General features: G+C 41.9%; 1 protein-coding gene across 1 annotated transcript in view; it reads right to left on the reverse strand.

The window, feature by feature from the left end:
• Nucleotides 1–146: 146 nt before the first annotated feature.
• plekhh3 (pleckstrin homology, MyTH4 and FERM domain containing H3) overlaps nucleotides 147–25831 on the reverse strand; it is a 36502-nt gene continuing 10817 nt past the window's right edge. Inside the window, exons 3-13 of the mRNA XM_086289732.1 lie at nucleotides 17538–17632; nucleotides 13560–13742; nucleotides 11933–12090; nucleotides 9343–9466; nucleotides 8316–8613; nucleotides 6153–6360; nucleotides 5815–5942; nucleotides 5070–5190; nucleotides 4143–4631; nucleotides 3828–4019; nucleotides 147–2307 (exon numbers count right to left, since the gene is read on the reverse strand). Of these exons, the coding sequence (XP_086145858.1) occupies nucleotides 2137–2307; nucleotides 3828–4019; nucleotides 4143–4631; nucleotides 5070–5190; nucleotides 5815–5942; nucleotides 6153–6360; nucleotides 8316–8613; nucleotides 9343–9466; nucleotides 11933–12090; nucleotides 13560–13742; nucleotides 17538–17632 (2167 nt within the window). The 3' untranslated portion in view covers nucleotides 147–2136. The remainder of the gene's footprint in view (nucleotides 2308–3827; nucleotides 4020–4142; nucleotides 4632–5069; nucleotides 5191–5814; nucleotides 5943–6152; nucleotides 6361–8315; nucleotides 8614–9342; nucleotides 9467–11932; nucleotides 12091–13559; nucleotides 13743–17537; nucleotides 17633–25831) is intronic.

Genomic DNA, 25831 nt, shown 5'->3' on the forward strand with positions numbered 1-25831 from the left:
AGCGTTGGCACTAACAGCACAACTGAGTTACCTCAAAACTACAGGAAGACAATAGTCCTAATGCTTCACAAGTCTGGGCACCACATACGTACATTTCTCAAAATAAAAAAGGATAGATGAGGCTGAAAAACAGCACCAAAGACAATATGGTAAAAATTTTATTAATTACATACAGTATTTATAGTTTTTTTTATTGCACTCTCAAGTTAGTTTCAAAACAAACAATAGTGCAATTAACTATACACAAATAGAAAGGTACCATGCAACATACAAACAAGCGTAATACAAAGAAAAAACGTGTAGTTTGATTTTTCTTCTTTCCTTTTCATACAGCTTGGAGCTGCCTGCAGCTGCAGTAGAAAAAGCAAAGACCTGCTTCTGAGCAGGATACAGGGCAGACTGCAATGACTTGTCAAGGCCTTCCATGGTGAGAAAAAAAAAATGAAAATTAGGCTGGTTATATTGCATGGGGCAGTGTAGCAGACAGTACTGGACTATTATCTTTACAAAGCATCTACTGTCTTAAATTCCTACATTGTAAATACTACACTAAGAAGACGTGTACAGCAGGAAAATGTTAATACAAGTGGAAAGAGTTGCATATAAATTAGGGAATCTGTCCGCATTTGGTTAATTTCTTCTTGTAAAAGCTTATTAAAATACGCACATCTTTGGTCCGTGCTCAAACCCACGACTTGGTGAAACTTTGGCTTCAGAATAACCAGTGAACACAAAGGAGGAGCTACATAAGATTTACACATAAGAGCTGCTTTAGGGAGCATCTACAGCTCTGATCAGTTAAAGCAAACTTCAAATGAATATATGTATGGGTCTGAAATTAAGACATAAAAGGAGCGTTGAAACAAAATAATACTAAGACAGCATCTGTGGCCTGATTAGAAAAGTGTTTCTTTAAAGTAGGGGCACTGTTCGATGATCCACATTGCCGACTGGGGCTGAGATTTTTATATTTATATATGTATAACATAAAAGCACCTTTTTTTTCAGCAGACTACAGCTGCATTAGGATATTTGTCAACATAAGCAAAATTACCTAATCAGTCAAGTGTTAACCAAATTTCAGTTCAAGGATTAAAGTCAAGACAAGCAGCACAACGAAGGACGAATCAGAGCATTTGGTAGAGACACTGAAGAAAGGACTCCAAAATCCTTTGGTTTCTGTGAAAGAAGAAACAGTTAATCCGGATCCTGAATGCGTCATGAAGAAAATGACACGGCTTTTCTGATTTCTCGATCAAATAGCGCACATAGGTAAGGGGTTTTGTAGCAGTGGCGGCCGACATGACTCAACTATAGAGTTCAACATCTGTTTCCAGTTCCAAGTTCACATGGCTCACTGCATCAACAGTTCTAGGTAATGCAAGCTCAGCCGGGACCTTGTGAAAACTGAACGTCTCTGATGAACATTTCAGCATAAAGGGATGTGAGAGTGAGCGGGTTTCTATGTGTGTGGCAGAGACGGAGAGCAGCAAAGACAGGGGAGATGTCTGTGTCACTGAATATTCTCAGCACTATGCCAGCAGTGCGTGAGGGATCGCTGCCTTCTACAAAAGGCAGCGCACATATGGCACTCTTCATGAAAGAAAGAGGACAAACTAGTGTCTTTATTCTAAGCCATACCTTTATGAGGTGGGTACCACAGCTTATTGTTGCCGTAAGTCTCAGCTCTCAGCTGCTGTGTTTCCCCAACTACTCACATTGTCTTGAAGGCTGGTGTGAAGGAGGAGTGGGAGATACTGCCATTTAGGGTAACCTAGTAGATTGCGTGACAGGACTGGGTGGGGGGAGGGTGTTTGACACCTCATCAGCAGCCGTATTGGTTTCTGTGGGTTTCTGGCTTCACTTGCAAAACAGAATCCCTTGCCTTCTCATCCTCTCCCCAACCCCCCTCTCTCCTACATTGGCCAGCTCCTTCAGCTGGAAAGCTCAGCGAGGGTTTATTTTCAAAGATGGGGAATGAAAACAGCTCTCTCTTTGTTTTGGCTGCTGCGCCATTCCCAGCGGAGGAGGCATTGAGGTGTCTTGAGGACTGGGCCTGGGACTGGGCCTCACAGGGGACCACACGGAGGAGTTGGCTGAGGGGTTGGGGAGTGAGTGTCCGGGTATGGGTCCCTCTCAAACAGGGTGCGAGGGCAGCTCTAGGAGTGTGGGTGTCGGCGCTGATCGGAGGTGACGGAAGCCCACCTCTGTGCTGTCTGCTATGGTGATGTCTGCATCTTCCCCTTTTCCTCGTTGGCGATGGATGGCACTGAAATAAGCATTCATCAGCTGCATGATCTCAGTCAGCTGTGATGGAGAGAGGGAGAGAGAGAGAGGTCAAATTGGTGGCAGTCTCAGTGTCTGTCTGGCACTGTCACAGGAGGGCGGGTAAAGATGATGTCATTCAGCTGCCAGAAAAACTAGATCCTCCAGAAGTAAAGCGTGATGTTTGGCAGATTTAAGGGGACATACACATCTCTTAACTGTGTCTGGGTAGTTCTTCACTTTGACATACACCACACTGTTCAGCAGCTGTTGCAGAAAAATTAAGGGAGGGTACTATGGAGGAGTTCATTTCTTCATGTGTCTCTCCATTACACAGACCTCAGAGGACATAACCACCAAACCACCAGAAGCAACAATTACCCTTACTCTAGTCCTACTGATTCTTGGCTAAACATAGTCTGTGCATAAGACAAGTCCCTGAGTTTCAACCTGCTTTTCAACTTCAACTATAACCCTGGAATCAGCTGCTAATCTTACACTCAACTCCAGGCCTAATCATAATCACCCCCTGCAAATCTGGTCTTTCCTTTTTTCCCCTCTGCCCATCGGCTGAAAACCTTCCACTTTTATGTCAAAAGGATACGACGGCTTTAAGTTCATAAAGTAGAAGTCTTTCTGAACCTTACTTCAATTTGCCTGTGTGTCCAATAAATAAATAAATAAATAAAGTCACTTTTGTGCCTCAAGAGAGATCACAGAGAGCTTTTGTGTTGTGTGTGGGAAGATGCAAGCAAAGCGGCCCAATGAAAGGCATGATTTGTTCTTGATTTGGGGGGGAGAAGAAAAAGGCACATCTATGTTTCTGAGAAATGTTTTGCCTAATATTTTAATCTAACCACTGCAATAAAACTTACCCCCATGCTATTAAATGCCAGGAAGTGAGACTTTTGGTGGTTACCATCTGTTGGGGAATATGGGCAGGTTGTGTGCTCTCTATTTAGACCAAATTAATGAAGGTTTTTAAAGTGGGTCAAAGAGGCGGAGGGAAGGGGGTATCATGGGCAGACACTGTGTGTCTTTCTCTTACTCTGCAGAAAACTGCACAGTGATAAGGCCCCTTGGCTCTGCACTATACATAAACTGAATCCGGCCTACAGCTGACACACATTATGTTTAAGGTCAGAGCAGAACCAGCTTCAATTAATATTTTCCTTCCAGTCACCTTCAGCCTCACCCTGTATGTGTCATCCTGGGAGGTGAGCCATTATACTAGGGTGACACATACTCTCAGAGATGCTAACCCTGTGGACTAACAGTTGGTTTTACAGGGCAAAGTCAGAACTAGCTCAGTTTAGGACATTGTAATGCTTTTTAATATTTTACTTTGAAAGTTTATTTGCTGCTACACAGCTCATGTTTCAATAAGTCATCCAAAGGTGTGGCTCTAATTTCATACTTCATAACTCTTTCTTCACAGACCAAGATCCAGAAAAGCTAAAATAAAACCTTTTACTATCTAAATAAATCACAAAAATGACAAATTTTAAACTAAGAATGACATTTCCCCCCTTAAACTAAACAATTCTGCACTCTGTTTATACCTTGGTGGTTTCAAAGAGCAGATCCCGGTCCCCAGCTGTAATCTTGAAGGTGTTGCTGTCAGATACACCATAAGAACAGATCTGGCCATAAGGAAAGGACTCCAGGGCCTCTGATTCTCCCTGCTTATACAAGGATACAGATGTAGCAGCTACACCCAGCCATAACTTCTGGGAAAAACTCCCCGTTGAACTCTGCAGGCAGAAAGAGGCGTGCAAATGTCAAGAGACTGCAGGATCCAAGTGGCTCTTGAGCTTTGAGGAAAAAAAACGTTTAAGAGTGATACTAAAACTAAAGCATAAGCACACAATACTCACAATATAAAAGTCCACTTCATAAAGAGTGCATCCAAAGCCGGACCACTGGCGTGCAATTGTGAGGTAGGCGGCCATACTGTCCCTGCGGCTGTAGCCGGCCAAACCTTTCCAACGCTCCAAGATGGACGTCATGACAGCCGCTGCCTCCTCCTTCAGGCGGGTCCGCAGACGCATGTCCTGCTCAACTTTTTGCTTGTGTACTGCTGTAGCTGTGTGGCTCCACAGAGTCCCTGCGAGGAGTCCTGTGTGGAAGCGCTGCGTCGTGGGACAGCCCTGAGCAGCTACCTGACAAGGAGGCACATCTTGCGGTGCAGAAATTGACATGAGAACCCGAGTTTCAAGCATATGACCTGGAAAAAGCTCATCCAGAGGCGGGCAGGGGGCATGTGTGCTGAAGTCACCCATTAGGCTCTGAAGCCTCAGGGCAGCTAATGCCTGCAGGTCCTCTTCACAGGCTGGTAGCTGACCACGCACGACCATCTCATGGCACTGCAGCACAAAGGTCAAAACCAGGACAGAGAGAAAGAGAACCAAACACAAAGAAGGTAAAGGTCGTCAGTAATAACTTCAAGTCCCCTCATCCATCCTTTCTACCCCACCTTGTTTTATTTCATCCCGTAACTCTTTTATAGAATTCCCCAGGAAAAAATTATAATGAAGCCAATGCTGGCTGCCTTTTGCCCCCTCTGCACTCCAGCCAGTGCTCTTAGTCATGTTTTTTATGCAGTCCATTTTATAACACTCACAGCCAGTGGGAAATTACAGACTGTGATTGCAGATTGTTTAGTAAAAGCATACACGATTCAACAACAACACAAGTGATGAATCACTGAATGACAATAAATCAGATGCCATCATCAACACCATCACTGGTCACTCACAACAAAGAAATAGTGAAAAGAGAAGGCTCATGTTCCACTCCATTACCTGCTCAAAGAGGAATAAATACTCTATGCTGTCCACTGATATGCTGTCTGCATCCAACAGGCAGTAGAGCTTGAAACACAGTTTCCACTGGGATTTAGACTCTGACTCTTTAGTAGAGAAGCTGCATAAGAGAGGGACAGAAAGTTAAATCTGGGTCAAGAAAAAAAGATACACTAAAGACACATATGACAAACAAAGAATCTTAAGCCTTCTGTTAATATGTTACAAGCTATTGCTTCCCTGCTGTGTAATGCCGTTGTGTAGTAACCCGACAGTTTCATGTTTACCCTGTCACTCAACATTGAGAGGACAGACACACCCATGCCTGTTTAAAAAGAAAAAAAAATAAAGCATAGCGCCCTTTTTTCCAATTGGCTCATTGTTTTCGTTTTGAGACTATTGCCTTGTACAATTAAATGACATCATCTTTACCTTGACTAGCACCTGGCTGGCACTGCTGACAGACATAGAGACAAATCTAGTTTCCCAGCATAGTGTCATGTTTGACCAACAAGAACAGACAAGGTCACCAGATATCAAGGACACTGGTTAACATTCAGCATAGCACTTGGACTAGGGGGGAGATAAATAAACAGTGTGCTGCTCTGTCCATACTCATCTATAGAGTGACAAATAGGCTTTTTGCCACAATGTTTTGATAGCACGTCTGCTTGGTTTTATTATGACTGACTTTTTTGTTTGTTCTATCTTCCAGGGTAAAGACTGACAAGTCACTTTTTCAAACCTGGTTAGGATGTCTGCAACCAGAGCGCTTCCTGTGACTGGCTGCTCCCACAGTGCATTCTGCTCGTATAGTGCAAATGTATTTTTGCTCTCTTGTAGGCCGAGCTTCTCTTGCATCCTTCGAACCACCTGGTGAAGAGGAAGGAGAAGCGGATTGAAAAGACAGATGGACTCATAAGTTATTGGGCTTCAAGGGTGAAGGCAGAAGAGGGAGCGTTTTACTAGGCTCTTGATTGCACTGTGAAATTTTGAATTGGAACTAGTGAGTAGCTGAAAGACTCCGAAGCCAGCTCAGAAAAGTTGTGCTGCCAAGTAGAATACAGGGAAATGCTTCCAAACCTCATTGGCAGTAGTGTGTGAGCTGATGTAGAGCTGGCAGGATCCAGGGCCTGGATAGTGCACGGTGCACAGCATCTCCTGTCGGTTCATCAGCATCTGGATCTCCTCCCAAGATGGCACGCACTCCCGACACTTTGTCTTCTCCAGAGCCTCACTGATGAATGACGCATAGTTATCCATTTCAGACTCAGGACTTTGGCTCTGGATTCTGCAAGACAGATTAAATGTGTGAGAAAGTGATACTGCTGTGAGTGCGTGTCTGTGTGTGTGCGTGCATGCACTTGTGAAAGCAATTTGTCATAAAGATGAAAATATTAAGCACATAAAAGAGAGAATTTACTCATGCCTGCGACTCAAAATCTGTTAGGTGTTACGGTGTGATTATGGACTTTGCGTCACTCCATTGATTCAACTAAGTTTTTATTTTGTTTGGGCTGGCAGTGCTAGAAAGTCAATGAGGCGAAGAATGACAAATGTTCTCACTTTAGCTGTTAGGAACTTAAAAGACTCAACATCCCTTAATTCTTCAAAGAAAAGGAAAATGGCAAAGAAAACATTGGGTAGTGCACGAAACAGGAAAAGGCGTTTCCGCTCCTGTGAACCAGAGTGACCCCCTCCTTCCTCCCAACGGAGTGTCCAGGAGTGGAAGGTGAGTGTATGTCTGTGTGCTGTTGTTTTAAAGGAGGGGACAAAAAAAAGCAGCAAACCAATCTAGCGGGAGGCTGAGGTTTGCGAGTGTGAAAGGTGTGAAATACAACCTGATTGAGTGATTAGCTAAGCCCTTTGTAAACACAGGGGGGGGGACAAACAGGAAGGAAACAATTACACTCCAGTACTCGTCCCAAAATACGCAAAAACAAGGGCAGAAAGAGGAAAACGAGCTTATTCACTTTAACATCTTGCTGTCTCATAAGGGTGGCTGAAACATAACTACGAATGTCCCACTGATCTGTGTGAGATTTCCTATACTCTCCTTTGTTTGTGTCTTTGTACCATTTCCTGCTTTCTCTCCCTCTCCTTCTCCCTTGCTTTCTTTCTTTTGGCCTAATCTGTCTGACAGCAGACATTCCCTGGGGGTTTCTCAGGGCACTGGGGGAGTGGAGGATGGTTTCTGGGCCTAATGCCCAGCTCCAGTCTTAGCTCTGCCCAGCTGCAGCCTCAGCAGTGGTCCAAACAGTGAGAGAGTGCGTGAGAGTGACAGCAAGACGTATCAAAACACACAGCCAGCGAGTTCCACAGAGTTGTTATGAATTGCCGTTGCATGCAACTGTTCCATTAGCCAGAGCGCGATTCCCAGTACAGAAATATAGATAGAAAATTGTAGTGGTTTCATGGCATGGCATTAGACAGAAAATCAAGGGCAGGAGATTAGTGCTTCTAATAACTTAGATTAGCATTCTTGACAGAAGGGCTAATTCAGACCTGTAAATCCAGCCCTTGAAAACTGGATCTGTCTAGGGAAGCATGCTAACAATGTGAAGGCATATCATGCTACTATATCTAAACAAGTGTTTAGGGATGCTGGCGCCTGCTTTTTGTCCGATGTCTAGACCCCATGTTTCGCTGCTACCACGCAACACTGGTTCACCTTTATCTCCCAGGTCAAGCCATTCCTCTCTTATACCCTTGTCTATCATCTACAGTGTACTCCAGGTCTGATGTCTCATATGGGATTGAGGGCATCGTACTGCTGAAACACTCATGTAAAACAATTTGCATGACTATATAAACGACTTAATGCAACTTTTCTATTAACTGACAACTGCAGTCTGTTACCTCAAACTGTCAACATGGGTGGATACGCTGTAGTGTTTTCCACCTTACTTCCACAAGCCACGTTTCCCAGTCGGAGAAATCAGAGCCAGAAAAAGCAAGAAAGTTTTCCACTTCTAAGTAAGAGATGACGAGGTGAGCAGCTTTCTCAAGTTCGGAGCATTTGTGTGTGCTTAATTGAATGTGAAAAAAATCCTGTCTGAATGCTGTTGCAAAAGCAAAACAACAATCTTGAAGCGGTCACTTGTGAGAACTGCTTTACTTGAGCTAAATAGTATTTCATTACAATAGTACTGTAATGAAATACTGCAAGGTAAATACAAAGCGCTGCACCTGACTTCCCAGCAAGCAGCATTAGATTTTAGTCTTGGCTCAATCATAGCATCTCACCTTTTGAGGTGGAATCGCAGGTATTTGAGCACAATTGGCCCAGGAAGGAAAGTGCAGCTCATACAGGTGAGAAGCTGCCAGTAACGGAGATGCGCAGCAGTGTTTGGGGAAGGCGTGTAGCTGGTCTGCTTCACTAGCTGGCAGTAGACCTCATCGCGGAGAGGCCGCAGGTCCAGGCAGGTCTGTAGCACACCCTGGATGATTGGAACCGGCTCCCTTGCTGATTCCAGCTGCTGCAGGCAGTTGAACAGCTTCACGGCCTCCTCACGCACCGAGCCGTAGCCTTTCCCACTGTGGTCTGGAGAGATAAACAAAGAACAGTGTGTCAAAAGTTTTTGTCAGGACATATTCTTCCTCCCCCACCCCTTTTCTAGACATTTGAACCTTGCAGATATCTTAAAGGAATGGTATAACATTTAATCATGTAAAGTATTGTAATATAGCAACCTATTACATTAGCATCTCATCAGTTTTATCATCGTATCATGATTTTTTAGCTTAATAAAACAAAGTGTGTTCCCTGAACTCTCAGAGAGGATGTGCGTGAGAGAGAAAGAAAGAGAGAGAGCTGCAGGCATGTATTTTCACACTAAGCTCCCACGGTAGATTCCTCCCAGTGCATTTAAGTGATTGGAAGATTGTCCATTAGGGTGGAAGAAAGAGCGATTTCAGGGTCACAGGAGGAGAGTGCACGCAAGGAAGCATACGTAAGCAAAATGAAAAGCAATCTGCGTTGCATTGAGCTTTATTCTTCCGCTAAACAAATCAAACTGCAGAGCAATCACAGTTTTTAAAACAGTTTCTTTCCACTTAGCCACACTGCAATTATAGAAAACAGCTGCCAGCTTTGCACACACACCGAGTGGCCATGTGCACTGGTTATCTCTTTCGTAAGAGCTTCAAGGTAAATTCGGCCAGTTGACACTTACTCAAACAGTGCTAAAAAAAATGCTAATCATGCTATTGTTTTTAACCGGTACTTTCACATACATATAGATATGGCAGTGTAAAAATCTTAAGCACTTACATGTGTGCTCCAGACTGCCATAGGGGAAAGGCAGCAGAGGAGCATATAAGGGTCCCTGGGTGTACTTCAGGATGGGGTTGTGCTGGTAGATGTGTTCCACTACCTCAGGGTTGAACTTATTCTCCTAAAACACACAAGTAAAACAAAACCAATCTATAATAAACAAACACATTTGAAAATAAACGTTCATGTGCAGTCAACAAGCACGAAGCCAGCCTGAGAACACTCTGTGAGTGCGTGTCTGTGTGTTTGTCTATGAAGGGTAACTGAGGTCGATTTGACCGGGGTCACAATCCAGCTCTGGCATCTTTTAAACAGCAGGAAGGTCAAGTGATGACCCAGCAAACCACACTAGCATGACTGACACGTTATATTTTATACACTGGTGTCAATGAGTTTGGTGTGCGTGTGTTTGTGCCTTTTACTGGGTATGTGGATAGATACCTTGAAGCAGTACAGATGGCTTCCATGCTACTGCCCTAGCACCTGTTGCTCATTAGTAACGTTGCCACTGCTCTGGCTCTCTCCTGACTCTGCAACTTCCCCGATCTTTCTCTCTGGCTATGAGACAAGTCAGCTTTCTCCCTCCTTAGTGGGGCAAAGTTGACACATTCCACTGAAATGCTTGGTGCACACTGGTGACAAGCTTGTCTGTTTGAACTATGGGAATGACATGTTGCTCTATGGACCACGTGCAGTGGGATGCAGCAACTCAACATCCCAGATGACATTCATCCACTGATCCAGGGCCAGAGATTGTTTTTGTTCCATTTGGTCATCCACTGCCACATGCAATAGTTTGACATTTTGGGAAATACGCTTATTAGCCGTCTTGCCAAAAGCAAGAATGGTAATTATGAAGGACTGGAAACAGGGGCAAACAGCTAGCCTGTACAACGGCAACAAAATCTGTTCATCTTATTTATATTACAAAGAAATGCTTTGCAATAACAAGCTCTAAAGCACGATTGTTTTTTTTCTTCTGGTCTCTGTCAGCCTCATTGCCAGGTTGGGAAAAGGTTTGATATTCCAGAATACACCAAGCACGCTACACTACTTTGGAGTGTTCATATACCAAGCACGACTAAAGAGTGTGGTAAAAGAAAAGACAAAATAAACAGGGTTTCCCACTTTTTTTTCCATGGACAGTTATCAAGGTAAGGTTCTAAAAGGTCTGTCTAACATATTATTGGGCTGCTTGTGTTTTATGCCTCATTCAAATAAATTCAATTTTGTTTATATAGCACCAAATCACAACAACGGTTGTGTCAAGATGCTTTTTCAATTATCAGTTTAGCTAATAAGAAGCTCAAATGCCCCTGCAGCCTTAGACTTTTCTGTGTGGACTCTAGATACTCTAGCTTCCCACAGTCACAAAGACATGCATGTTAGGTTGACTGGTGATTCTAAATTGGCTTCCTGTCTCTACATGGTAGGTTGGTGACAGGCTGGTGACATGGCCAGGATATACCTTGCCTCTCACCCTGTGACAGTTGGGCTAGGCTCTAGCCACCTGTGACCCTGAACTGGATGACAATGGTTAAGAGCATGAATGTGTTTATGATCTAAGCACTGATAAAGTCACAGTTTAAATAAAACATTTCACACACCTAATCTCTTTCAAATATGACTTCTGGCTATAGATCCATTGCTAAAACTGCCAGGCTTTCGCCCCTCTGTGTCTGTAACCTGATTCTATACTTTAAAGATAAGCAAGCAGTCCTGTTCACACAACGCCGCCTCTGTTTAGTCTCTCTGGATTTTTACAGTTCCAGTCATGGCCTCACACTTTAGAGAGAGAATACTTTGTCCAGTTGAGGAAAAGTGCCTATGTATAAAGGTGAGGGAGAGGGAGAGAGAAAGCAAGAGACTGAGAAAAAGGTTTTAGGTGGAAGGATGAGTGACTGTCAAAGCAATAAATGAAAAGCAGACCCCTTTATTCCTACAAAAGCTTGACCCCTTTTTGCAAACCAGATGAGGGTAGAGGGAGCAGACTAACCACTTTCTTTGAGATTAGAGACTCTCGTTGGGAGATTACTGAGAGAGGAGGCCAGGCAAAGGACTGCTTATCTCGTCCTGCTGCTTCATGCAGAGCCCTCCTCCATCTCCTCTGCCAGAACTGCCCTTCTCTACACCCAAGAGGCAGACTGATGCAAGATGAGTCGTCTCTCTGCTCAATGACATTCCAGCACAATGTGTTCTCTAGCACACCGTGCATTAAAATATGACGATCCCTTGTAAACACACTCCCTGCACAAACTAAGGTATCTTTCAAAAGCCACAAATCCTGTTTTTCTAAATATTCAAATAGCTGGAAATGCCTTTATCTTGGAATGACCTTTCAACTGCAGGTCTGGTATTATTTCCTGTCCCTGTGTGACAGAATGAAATGAGGTCATTCAAAAGAGAAAGGCAAGCAGAATAAACTTTGGACTCCCTGGTGCAATGTGGTCGTGTGGTTTCCATGGTAACGGGGCAGGGGTTGTGGAGCATTATGTAGCCTGATGGCCGTTTGTGTTTGGTGGCTGTAATCATAGGTAGTTTGGCAGCAACCCTGTGTATGTTTGTGTGTCTGCGTTGCGTGGCCCACCTCAATGTCTCGAATCAGGAGCTGTGTTGGCGTTTCCACGGGTGATTTACTATCAATGATTTTCTGGATGGCACAAGCCCAGTGCACAGCCTCATTGAAGTGCTTGGTGTACAGCCTATAGCAATGTTTCCGACCATAAACTGTAATGCTCCAGTAACCTGAAAAAAACCCAATAATAATAATAATAATAATAATAATAATAAAGCAACACATTTAAAAACCATTGCAAATCTTATGACATGTAATGGTAATAATTCATAGTTAGTAATTTAAACTGGACCTTATCTGACCTGACACTTTTCCAGACATGTGTGGGATGGTTTTGTTTTGATTTTTTTTGTTTTGTTTTTTTTAAAAGTAAACAGCATGGATTTAGGCCTGATCCAGTTTCCTACAATGTGAGACAATAAACTGATTCCTGCACATCTTCCATACAGACTCTCTCTCCTTTACTCACTCAGATTCACTGATGATCAAAGGTCAACTTCAGAAAAAAAAAAACCTCAGACCACACCAAAACCAAACAAGAGTAGATATTCTGCAGATGTCTTAAGACACGAGTCCGAAAGCCCTTAGTGAGTTTCATTTCGGGTAACATAATAAAAGCTAAAAAAGAGGAACATTTCTCCTTCTACAGAGGAAGTATTAGACATACCCCAGGCAGCCTAGCTTGATCTGTAGCCCCGTGGCGGTTATCAGGCTTTCCTGCTACGTGACTTGGCACCACATCCTTCTTTGTTTAAAGTTCTTAGTCAAGTATAACCCCAAAATGAAAAAGTTTTACTACTCAAATCATTACACTGCACTATTGCCACTGACCAATTTGAATATGTTCACATATAATATTAACCACTGCTTTCAAGGGTCTATGAGACCAAAAACGGAGCCCTTAAAGTGAACTCCTATTTTATGGCAACAACCAGAAAATACAGAGGAAGTAAAGATTTCTTGCAACTCTTTTGTGACAAATTTCCCTGCTTAAGAGGAACACAGATCTACTCAGTAGTGAAACAGCCGGGAGTCTGTGACAAAGTCGCTGTTGAAAGTCCTCCTCTGTCCAGAAAAGTCCCCTGGCCTATTGAGTTAGAACTATGTTTGGGTTTGCACTATGGTTTTGGCATTTTAAGCGGTTTGGTAAAGTTAGCAGGGCATAATCTCCATTCACAGAGAGGCAGACAAACATAGATAAAGGGTATCTGAGGAATACAGATTTGAAAAAACACAAGTCATCCCTGTGTCTTTTCAAAAGCAACTCTTTTTATAAATCTTTGTCATTTGTTTCCTGCATCCAAGAGATTGCCTTGCTGGTTACGCGAATGAGACACTTGTAGGCCAACCTTGACCCGCATTTCTGACCAAACAAAGCCGGGGCTTCCCAAACTTACTAAGAATTACAGTACTCATGGGAAGGGGAAAGCTAGCCACAAGTCACCACTTTCATATTGAAAGACCCAACAATTTACTGGGAAGTTTTAAAATAATGCCTATGATCACTATACCACAAAGGGAATTAACACAAAGAACTAACTGGACTCTACAGAGATTACAGGAAAGCCTGCATGAGTGTGAGTCAGCTATGTCTCATCCCGTCTGCATATGGTTAGGAATATAAGTGTGTCTTGCTCACCTGTCTCCTTGTATGTCTGCTTGTCTGGCCAGATGACAGAGCAGAGGTTTGTGAGGACCAATGTGCCTAGTCTCCGGGCACCTTTCTCCGGTCCGGTGTAGTAGTCAAGAGAGTCTTGGGTCAGTACAAACCAGTATCGACGTTGCTTAATCCAGTTGCCACGCACCTCCCGTAACAACCAACCTTTAAACAAGCAGAATGCATATTTTTGGCTTTTACTTATCAATATGAAGTAAATATATAGTAAAATATAGTAAGTATATAGTGCATTTTAGTGGCTACAGAATGATGACATCATGGGTCCAAAGATTGGCCGCCTATAATCAAGGCCGAACGATAATAGTGCTTTTGTTTTCACTGGTAGCTACTGGTGACTTTTCACAGCTAGCTGACAGGGTGGAAAACCTGAGTAACTGTGCAAACTCAGTCCTTATTATTGCATTTACACAAGAATAATAAGAAACAATTCAATCTTTGCAAAAGAGATACAAGGAAAGGGGGCTTGAAGTTGTCTGCTGTGGCTTGAAAAAGGATATACACAAGGGATTATGTTACAACTTAACCCTGAAATGAAAGATCACACGCCAGTTCAGCTGCAGTAAAGGATTTTTTAAACTGATTAGTCCAGCAAAAGAAAATTAATCTTGAAATGTGATGTTTTCAAATTTTCAAGCAAGCGAGCCTGCAGCTTCTTGTCCTGTTTATTTTATTTTTTTCAGTAAAGAATAAATACCTCCTTTTTATTAGAGCAATCTCTGGCAGTAGTTTCACATGACTTTAAAAACAAAAAGAAAAAACCCATTAGATTGTGTCCCCTATAAGAAATCTTTGCTACCACCAAGCAAGTTGTACATTCTCAGAAAGGAACAATGCTCTGCAACTTTCTTTCATAAGTATGGGACTTTCACACTAAGGCAAGCATTTCCCTTGAAAGATTTTTGGGGGCAGGTTGTAAGTCTATAAATGCTGCTACACCCTGTCTTCACAAAGAATAATCTCCAAGGGCTCTAACTGTCCCTAAAGTTCGCAGAAATCTATGAGTAAAAGTTTTGCTGGAATAAATACTAGGTGCTAAAAATAAGGCCAGATAATAGCATAGGCATTAAAGGCAGCACAAAGCCACCATAACTGCCACTTTTGAGGCTGACAGAATCAGATAAGGAGACAGAGAGAGACACAAAGAGAATGAGGCAGCTAGTTTTTAGGCATGTCTGCTAATTTTGTCAGGTCTCTCTCTCTGTAATAAAAGACTCTTGTGTTCCTAAAGTTCTGAGGACTGGGAAAACTGCAACAGCCCAGATCTACTGATCCCAAATCTCTTCTGCATCCCCAGTTGTGTACAAATTGTTCTTAATAAGGAACAATTACATAAGTGCATAAGCATTTCATGTCTGAGCAGATAAATAAACTAAATTACTTTTGGCTGGCCACCTTGACTGATACTGGGTTGTGTAGGACTATATGCAGGGCTAGGGCATTGAGATGCAGTGGCAGTCAGCCGTACATGGGGTGCCTGTGCATGACAATACATATGGCTTGCATATGCATTCTTGAGATTGGTTTTAGAAGAAAGAATTAGGCAATACATCTTCAGCCTCTAACCCTGTGAAACTGTAATAACGCTTCCCCAGCATCACAACTTCCTCTCTGGTCAGCGAGCTGTGTGTCACCTGTTACCCAGAGATAATTTTGCTTGCATCTTTCTTCCTCTTGCTCTCATTCTCTTCTCATTTACTTTCATCTGCCCCAAATTTCTCTTCTCTCCCTCTTTTTAACCTTGCTTAAATGTGGTTTACCCAGGAAGTACAGAGAAACTGTTGCTTTGCTCCTGCTTCAAATAAACAAAAAAAAAGAAAAAAAGAAAGAAAGAAAGGACGGGGTGAAGGTTCAGGCCTCAATATGATATAAGAGGGGATTTTGAACCTACCATAACCAACCCTCAAATATAGCCCAAAGTGAAAACCCAGGAGGTACTTAACACCACATCAGAGAGGGTCAGCATCAAAACCCAATGTGAAATGGATAAATAAAAATCACAAAGAAAGCTGGGACGACACGCAGGACAGGAGGCAGACAAGCCTGCTGGATCAAAAACAAGACACAGGCATGCCTGCACGCCCCGCAGCTCTGTCGCAGGCATGGGATATACACCACATAGGCTGCACTTAATATTGCAACTTTAAACAATGCAATAAGAATTGATGTGAAAAGGACAGAGATAAAGCTGGAGACCCCATGTATAGCCCACTGATGATCTTCCATCTGGATCTCATCTCTGTAGCCAGCTAATGCCTCCCCCGAGGGCCACAGCTCGCCCTTAATTTGTTTCATTTGTGACCCTTGACCCTTCAGTGCCCTGCCCCCTCAAACACAGATTGAGAAAACACTCTCTCTGTGTATTTCCATCTTTTTTTACTGCAAGCCTCCTGCTGCTCTCACCGCTGAAAGTTTGTTCAATATACTGAACATTGAACTCCATGATAAAAATACATACGTCTGAGAAAATGGGTCGCAGTGTTGTGCTTGCCGTCATTTCATAAAAACCATCTCCGGAAGCAGAGCAGCATTTCAGGAAAATAATACGTTACAAACTGGCATTGAACTACTTTTGTGTGGAACAGTTTAAAAAAAATGTAAAGCTAAACCTTTCCCCTGCTTTGAATCATAAAGCAGCAGACAGATTCAGCTGTAGACGACTGCAGCATGAGAAACTGCATCACATGAGGAACAACTTTAACTTTAAATCAACAAAGGAATATCAATAAACCAATGTCAACATCTCTGTCTGTCAGCACTCGTCAGTCTATATCTGTAATGTTGTTGGCCTACTTTAGATACTGGGGCAACATTCGGCCCATGTAGCCTCGGGATGCCCTACAAAAAAGGGAGAAAAAAAAGAGAGAGAGTCCTAATGGAGGCATCCTTCAAAACATATTCTTGTGCAGTATGCAGAGTGAATTATCTAACACCCTGAGGTTGCCTGCTGTTGGCTGTAATAGTGGTGCCTAGTGAAGTGTAGTGAAGGATTGCTATGTGGTGCAAGAGCTGAAATGTTAAATGAAATTTGCCCACAGACTGTAGCCATCCTCAGTTTCACAGGGAAACTCTTCTAACAGTGAAACAGTGGGGACAGCAGTAAGGGAGGAGGCCATAGCCAAGGGTGCATGGTAACTGCTGTCAGAATTAGGCAATCTGACTGTCGCCATTCCCAGCAGGACGTAACATATCTAAGCACTGGCATTTTACTGCTCCCTGTCAGCAGCAGGCCGAACGGAAAAAAAAGGAAAAAATAAATAGCACAGAAATATCCTATGAGATCATTCCTCAAAAGCATCAGACATGCAGGATAGAGCTCCTGATGCCAGTAGCTGTCTTTGCATTAATACATACAGAGGGGAGGGTGGGGGCAGCTGTGCGCCACATGTGGTAAGAGAGGGGTTGGCTACAGGGCAACAGCCCAGTATGGAGCTGCGACAGGAGGCAATTAGCCTGATGAAATATACACCATACAAAAAGACATGAACAGCACTGACTAAGCCCTGCAGGGAGTTGGTGAATAAACTGGAAAACAAAACTACAACAAGAGATTTTTCACTTTGTTAGTGATTGTTCTTCATGTTAGGTTTTGGATTTTTCAATCAACTGTTTAGCCTTAAAAAATAAATAATAGTAAATATTACATGAAAAATTTTAATATACCAAAGGGAAGTCTTAAAATAGCTCATTCCACCCCCCCCCCCCCCAATTTGGCCAAACAACTATCCAGATACAATTTGCATTGCTAGAAAAATGCTAAAAAGTTAAGTATTTCTGTTAAACTGACGACTGGCATTTTAAAAAATAATTTTCCTGTCTGAAGCCTACTTAATTAGTAATGATGTCAGCATAATGAATATCTGATAATAGCAGGTAGATGCATTTATTTAAGGAGGATAAGATAAACGGTGGTGCTATGTTAGTTGTGTGTGTCAGGCTCACCTTTTACCAAGAGTTCAGGTTCTTCCTCCTGTCCCATCTTATTCTTGTCAATGATCAGGCTTTTCATCTCTTCAGAAGACTCCGAGACAGTGTGGCTAAGTGGAAGAGGAGAAAGAGAATGTAAATAACCCTGCTTCCCTCTCAACTCAAGTCTTCCCCTGACTACTCCCTCCCATTAGACAGTTAATTGGCTCAAAGACACACAGTTGGCTGTGACCCCCCGCCCCTATGTGACTCTTTGCCAGCGTTGAGCCTCTCTGATACTCTTAGGTGGGGAGGGGGATCACACTGAAAGAGGTGCCACGAATATCTGTCCTCTAGCGTTTTCCCACTTTCCCTCCCTAGGAGCACGCAAGCCCACAAACACACACTCATACATACCACGCCACTGTGGACAGCTCGTCTCTCTTTTATCACTTTGGCCGGCGAGCCAAAGGGGCGACTGAAAATAAATGTGACAGAGCGACGCCGGCCCCGACTCCCAGCCAGCCAGCTCATGCTGGTCACAGGAAAGCAGAAGGTTCAAGAGGTCACCGCCTTAGATAGTTTAAAGCATAAACATCAAAAACATAATTAAATCTGCTGAATGGATGTTTTCTTGTTCGCCCTTTAATGCCCCACAATCAAGTCTACAGCCGTTTCCACGCACACCGACTGTTCTGCATCTGGTCAGCAATGCTGTGGACAACTTCAGACTTGTTATCTCTGGCCAAGGCCCATTTCAATTCTATTACATTGTTTAGACGTTTTATCTCTTGTCATTTATTTACCTAATTACTCGTTTGTTTTCTCTATTTCCTGGATCTAACTAGCATGTTAGGTACAAGTGACGAAGCGCTCCTTCCTTCCTGTCCTCTCCACCTCTTCTTCCTCCTGGGATTACCACTCAGGAAATGAAATCAAGCCCTCCCTCCTTCCCTCCCCGGGTTATCTCTCATCTATTTACCTATGCATTTGCTAGCTGATTTATGTCATTATTGATCAGATAATTCAGGAAGGTTCCTCCTCATTGAAGGCAGCAATAATCAGTGGGTCAGAATATACCTTTATCTGCACTGGCTCAGATTACAGCAGCTGCCAGTTTCTGTCCTTTGACCTGATCACTGATCACAGGGGAGAGTCGAGATAAGGTCAAAGGATTTCTGAAATGCTGTCTCTTATGCATATGTTATCTTTATGATGTTTATTTGCAGTGGCTGATTCTAACTAACTGGCATCTCTAATTTAAGCTAATGTCCAGACACCGTGAAACTCTAGCAGGCCATTTTTTCCATATGTGTGTATAAATTGGTAGGACGCATAATCAGAAGGCAGAAGAGAGAGAACGAAAGAGAGAGAGACTGTCACATTATACTCAGCCATGCTATAAAACTAAGCCTGCTCGCCTGCCACAGCAGCAGCCTATGGGGATCTCTATCACCCCGTCCATCTACAGACCCCATTTAAATGTATTAAAATAAACACAGAAATGTGACATCTCTTTTTTTGAGGTTGTTAACTCCCTCTACATAACAGAGACATGCACGCAGACAAAGCAGCCCAAACAGGATGGGAAAAGGATCTATAGAATAACTATGAGAGGAGTGCGTAGCTGTACTATTGTTTCTGTTTATAAATATCAGTTTAGTCTACATGAATATTAAGTCTGAAATTCTAAATAGCTTCTCTAAAGAAAAGCAGGATTTGAGAGGGGTGTTTCAGAGAATTGAGTACAAGTGACATTCAGGTCATGTCTAATGGTTATCCATCTTAGAAAACGTGGCTCTTGTGTGCATTTTTTTTGCTACACTTCAAGCACATTCATATATATTATCTCTGACCCCTAATGGTGTTATCCCCCACAATGAACCTGAAATACCAGACAAGCCAAAAGTCACTGCTACAAGGTCATGTACAGAAAGAGGGAACATTAAAAGAGGACAGAAACTCAGGTAGGAGGCCAGGTTTCTGTCCAACGTTTTGAACTTTAGCGTCACCGAAAGCCCGACTTTCAAAATAAATGATTTATAAGCAGGGCCACTATTGTCCCAAAACCCACTCTAACATCGAAATCTATACATCATTGACTGTGGCTGGAGACCACAGTGGTATAGTATTATTACTACTGTTATTTCTATATAACAAGCTGTTTTTGTGGCTAACATTTTTTCTAACTCAAGAAGAATTACATTATAAGATATGAAAAAAACAACACTGTAGGCTATATCAGAGAATAACCATCATTGTCCTCTGACCACATGTTGGAGGTATAAAAAAAATTGCTTCAACAGATTTATTACTCTGGTATTTTGCAAGTGTAGGTACAGACACATGTGGACATTCCATTTTGTCTATGTATACATAAACTGGGTAAAAAGTACTATTTCTTCATGGCAATCTATGGTGTAACAAATGGGGCAATTGTCTAAGTAAAGTTGATGTGGGAGTTTTGGATCTCCACAGCTGTCCAGCATCCCTACAGTACAACCCCAGTCCAACCCCCTCGCCCCCATACTACCACCCCCCACATTCCCAGAGGTTGCAGCAGCAGGCCGTGACGGTGGGGCGGTAGGCAACTTCCTGAGTGCAGGAAGCAATTTAACATGGGGATTAGACACCACGACGAATAGAGCTAACGCAGATCTACAGACCACACCTCTATAGACCACACCTCTCTCTCATTTGTCCTCTCCTAGAAGGCAAGGAGAGGACTTTTTTTTCAGTTTTTTTTATAATCATTTGCAATCTCAGAGAAACACATTGTACGGCAGTATTGCTTTTAAAACCAATATGGCAGCGCATGTAACGTTAAAGTGAAAAGTAAAGAAAGCAAAAAAAAAAAGGATTCACATCACACAGGTCAGTTTCAACTAGAAAATAAAAACTGTTGGCTATCCTGTGAAGTGGAAGAGGGAGAAGTTATGAAAATAAGGCTCAGAAAAAAAGAGACCTGATTTGTGAGAGGAAGGGACATATTTCCCTATTATCACACAACCACAGATATCTGACTCCACAGCGAATACAAAGCACGTTTTAACAACCTGTGTAGTTGCATGCAGGCAATATCTTCTGTCCTCTGTACAGAAGATATTGCCTGCGTGATGTAAAGCCAATGAGGCCTTAAATACTGGGCTATGTAACAATTTGCGTTTGCCGTATCCCAAATCTTCCAATGTAACAAATTTTGTTTTGCCATCTCTTTTATGCCTAATCCCCACAATGGCAACGTCAATACACAGTTCAGGAGTCGATGTGGTTACAAGCAGCAAATTATTTGTGATGTATTTGACAAATGGGAACAAAATAATAGAGAAGAACATACCAAAGAAAAGAGGAAGAAAAAGATTAAGAGTACAATATAGCTTGAACTAATGCAGAACTCATTTCACCTCAATTTGGAAATGTGTTTCCATTTTACATTTTTTTATTGGTAGGATCAAGGACACCATGCTTTAGAGTCTAATAGGGTGAAAATTGCCACATCGTACCAGTAATACCAACACTGTAACTTCTTTTGCCTTACAAATGATTATTTGGAGGGCCTGAAAATCTCAGGGGGTAAATAAACGTCAATAAATTATAAAGGTTTAGCAAGATGACTTATGCCAATACCATTTATGTCATACCCATGATAATAAAAGGTCTTGAACACTCATGTAGGTGTATACAGTTGAATTTGTCTACCTTCTTTAGCTGGGTGGAGATTGAGTAGTAATTAGTAATGAGGTCACCAAATTCCATGCACTAAATAGAAAGACAAACTTGAATGTTGTCTCAAATGTCTCACCCTTACAGGTGCAACAAGACTAAAAGGAGAGGCAAGAACATGTCAAACAGCCACGGGTGTGTACACACCCACAAAGGCAATAGGAAGATATCTAATAAGCCAAAGCAGGTAAAGTCAGTGCCATATGAGAATTTAGCTTCCTCCCAGCAACTTCATTACCTGCTAATCTTGTCCATATATGATTATGTGCTCTGCTTTGTAAGATCTCGTACCCTAATTTGGGTTTTGATTTTAGTTTTCCACAATCATAGTATAACTAGGTCACTTGAGGCAAATTTCAGAGGTTTATAAAATATCAAAAGTTGTCCTAACCACAACCTCACTTCGAATTAAAGTAAAGTAAAGTAAATGTAATATAGGAATAGCAATGCTAGGAATAGTCAAGAGGAAGTCTGGAAGACCAAATAACCTTTTGAAAAAACTGCTCATTGCTAGAAAGAAAGGAAAACCCCGGTTTGACTGCCAAAGGACGTGAGGAATATTTAACAGTCTGGAGAAGCGGTGCCACTGTTCTGAAGTGCAGTGGCACCAACACAAAAATTATCCTCATGCATAAGTCATCAGTAGAAATACAGTTTTGGTTCCTAACAACAAAAAAGTGAATTATTTCCTGAAAAGAAACATGCACGGCTGCATGAATGTGCTAACAAGCCATCAGTCGAATATTTTTAAATTCGATTTTGGTCCAGTACTCATTTAAAGAGATAGGTCACGTATCTGTGATGGTATATGATCTATTCAGCTCCATTCTATTCTATTTTGTTCCGTGTTTACGACATCACATCAAGCCATACCGCATGTCTTTGCACTTTAATGCTAGTCGTACAGCTAACCGGGGACGTAGCTAACAGCAAAGGGTCAGTAATTTGATATCCCAAGAGATTTTCTTTGTGTGTTTGCAACAGTTTGTGACTTAACAGCAAACAGTGATGAAGTAAGCTGACAATGATTGAATGTTTATTGAACTTCAGTGGAGTGTGTGCCAGACACACACCCAGTGAAACTGAGAGGAGGCAGAGAAAAACTAGAAAGACCATTAATGACAGCAAACCACAGAAAAGACTCACAAGGAGTCCCGCACTAAGCCGAGCAACTGCAAATAAACTAGACAATAATACCCTTTTTTTATTTTATAGATTGCTGCTCATCTTTGTCCCAAAAGCAATTTAGTACATTTATATATTTTTATTTCTTCTATTTTCTTTTACAAAGTTGGGAAATTAAAGACACATAGAGGGAGATTGCTGGTCTCTAACAGTCTATAAATGAAGCAGTGCTATCAGAGTTGTACTTGTATCAGCAGATATCCAAAGCAAAGGTATACTATGGACAAAAGTGGGCCCCACCTCTTAATCTTTGATTCATTTTTTTCAGTCCTATTTCCAGTTATAAAAAAAAAAAAAAATTGAGTCTGCCTTTATAAACATTTGTGAAAGAATGGACCATTCTACAAAGCTCAAAGAATCCAAGCACAGTACTTTAATAGAATGTTAGTTCATGAAATGTATTTCCTCCAACATATTACACAATCATCTTTAAGTAGTATTTGCAAAGCCGAAGTGTTTTAGGAACCGCAGCGACTCGGGCACTAAGTGGCAGATCATGTAAAGTTACAGAGTGAGGTTGCGGAGTACTGAGGTGCATAGTGTGTCAAAGTTGCCAATGCTCTGGTGACTCAATAACTGCGCAGCTCTTAACAACAGCACAAAAACTGTGTGTCGGGAGCTTCCTATTACAAAGTTCCGTGGCCGAGCTGCTTCTTTAGGCATGCCTACTGCATGCAAGCCTTGACCTTGTGTAGGTTTTATTCATATAATGTATCGGTACTGTGACCATAAAGTTTGCATACCTACTAAAAAGAGTACGTCTTTGAACACAAATATTTTCAGTGATCCCTGGCCCAAATAAATGGTTCTTTCAACTGAAGAAAATGATGTACATGATGTGAGTGTTCCTTAAAGCCAAGGAGTGCAGTTGAGTGCGTGAACTGCACATGATGCTCTGTGAACAACAATACAGCTTGCTGGTATGAGAAATGTGAACTACTTCAATTTAATCTGTGTGAACTGAACTTTGAGCTAGCTCTTGCAAAGGGTGACCTTGCACAACACTGAGCTTAGGGAATATTTTACTGCTGGAGCGAATATTAGATTCATTTAAATGCCAGCAAATTCCGGAAGAAAGGATGTCCAGCAATTTTTTTTTTAAAAGCTGGTGATAAAAATGATCCTAAACATATTTCAAACTAAACAATAAACTACCTGAAGAGACACAAGTTCAAGCTTTTGCCATTGGCCCTAAATGCCACAAAATCTCCAGATAGACCTGAAAGCAGCATGCATGCAAGATGATCCATCTTATAGAAGTAGATGCATTTTAAAGGAAGTAAGAATGCCTTAAAAAACAAAATACTCTTAAAAACATGCTGCTGACTATGTGAATATTCAGTGTGTACAGATATGGAGATGGACATTTGTGGAATTATTTAAACCAAGATTACCTTTCTGATCTCTAACTGAGATAGAGAGCAGAGATGGAGATAAAAAGGTAACCATCATTTAAAAAAATTAAACAGCGTAATATTATAAAAGTCTAAAGATTAAACAAATTAACCAAATGTCACTTCTCTAACTTTTCTCTAAAGAGAAATTTTTGAAAAGGATTCCCAATATTGTGCATGATTTTTTCACTGTTTTTTTTTAAAGCAGCCAACGTTTAGGAAATCTGTACAATGACCATGACACACATCCAGCAGTGTGAGCAGCACAGTGAATTAATTAGTTTGTGTCTGTCTGCCTGGTTTTAGTTTCTGTGGCAATGAGTAATTGATTTCAGTCCAGGATCTAATCACACTGCTGAGACATTAATTAAAGCTAAAGAGCCACTGTCCTTGCTCTCGGGCTTGCATGACCGCAGTGAAATGAAACATTCCTTGTAACCCAAAAGAACATGCACGGTTGCAAAAATGACCATTGCATTGATTAGTCACAGGAATACTTGGGAGAGTTGTCTGATGGATAAATAGCTCAGGATGTGCCCAGAAAGGCATTTAGAAAAAGCACCAAGTAAAATAAACCAAAGTTTATTAAAATCATGCTCATATCAGAGGCTTAATAATCATTCTTCCTGTAGAAATCCATCTATTTCTCTTCCCTTCTCCATAGAGTGCATAGGCTGACTGCATGGGCCTCTGGCTGAAACTGGGCTGGTGGGAAAATGGGAATGTGGTGATTAAGACTGGGCCTATATGACCTCCCAGCTAAAAATACACTGTTTTCTCAAGACCACTGCCAAGAAGCTCTGGACTAGGCAGAGGGGAGAGGGAAAACAAAGTCATGTTATGAGACCTGAGTAGGAGGGACAGGAAGTCTGAGTTTGTGACTGAAGAAGTGTTGTCAGCAAGGCATTTTATGATAGAGAGTAAGTGACTCTTTAGTTTGAATAAAGCCATTCTACTTGTGAAACTTAGTAACGCGGATTAAAACTTTCCATATTTGTTGATGTTGTAAACAAGTCCAGATTGTGATGGTTGGATGGTTGACAGACAGGACGACAGACATCCAGACAGGCAATTACTGGGGGCCCACTCCTAAGCTCTTCACGCAAACACTCACTTGTGTTATGCATACACACCCTCTGTCCTGCATGTACATAAATTTACACACATGAAATACATTCCTTAATACTGTTCTCTTTTAGTTATCTAGTGGCAAAAACTTCAAGCTTCTGACTACTTCAGAGAGCTGTCAACGAAGAAGAGGAGAAGCTAATTCCAGAACAGATAGAACAGAGAAAAGTCTTCAAGTGTCTACTTTCTTTTTAGAACAGTTTGTACTCTCCCCTGCCTCAGCTATGAGAAGGAACTTGAGAGTGAGGAAAGGGAAGATTAATAAAATAAATAAATAAATAGTGACAATGTAAAATGGATTTCAGCATGAGAACAGCAAGGAGGGAGGTGGCAGCTGGGTGGCACTTCCTACTGACCGAAACACCAACGCCTCGTGTCATCTGCCTGAAGACCCATGTTTGGACAATTAAACATTTTTATGTAATTTTGTGTCTCCACACCACCCAAGTAGGTTTTGGGAAATTTTCAACTTTAACTTTAGGAGATTAACAAAAGTATTGCATTAACTGGTTAGGAATTACAGCCCTTTTTTTATACAGTCTCCCATTTTTAAAGTTTCAAAAGCAACTGGACAGTTGAGTGATAAGTAGTTTCATGACCAGGTTCGATCCGTTTCCTTGTAATTCAATGACAAATGAAGCAGATGAAAGATCTAGAGTTGATTCCAAGTACTCGACTTTTACTTGGGAGCCATTCACGAGACCTCAAGAGGAACTTTGTTACCCATCCAGGCGACCTCTGCAGTCTCAACTAACTGCAGGTTTAACAATGAGCAAAAACAGAAGTTGCTTTTGAAGAAGTTACTGGCAGCACGCAAAGTAACAACTGGGGCCTTACCAATGTGTTGTGAGGTCAGTTTCACAATTGTTAATATGCAAATTGTCATGACTACAAACAAAT

Source organism: Aulonocara sp. 'chitande type north' Nkhata Bay, linkage group LG4 (assembly GCF_057382095.1).
Source record: "Aulonocara sp. 'chitande type north' Nkhata Bay isolate Kocher_YH1m ecotype deep benthic linkage group LG4, A_spYH_male_GT1.1, whole genome shotgun sequence".
NCBI lineage: Eukaryota > Metazoa > Chordata > Actinopteri > Cichliformes > Cichlidae > Aulonocara > Aulonocara sp. 'chitande type north' Nkhata Bay.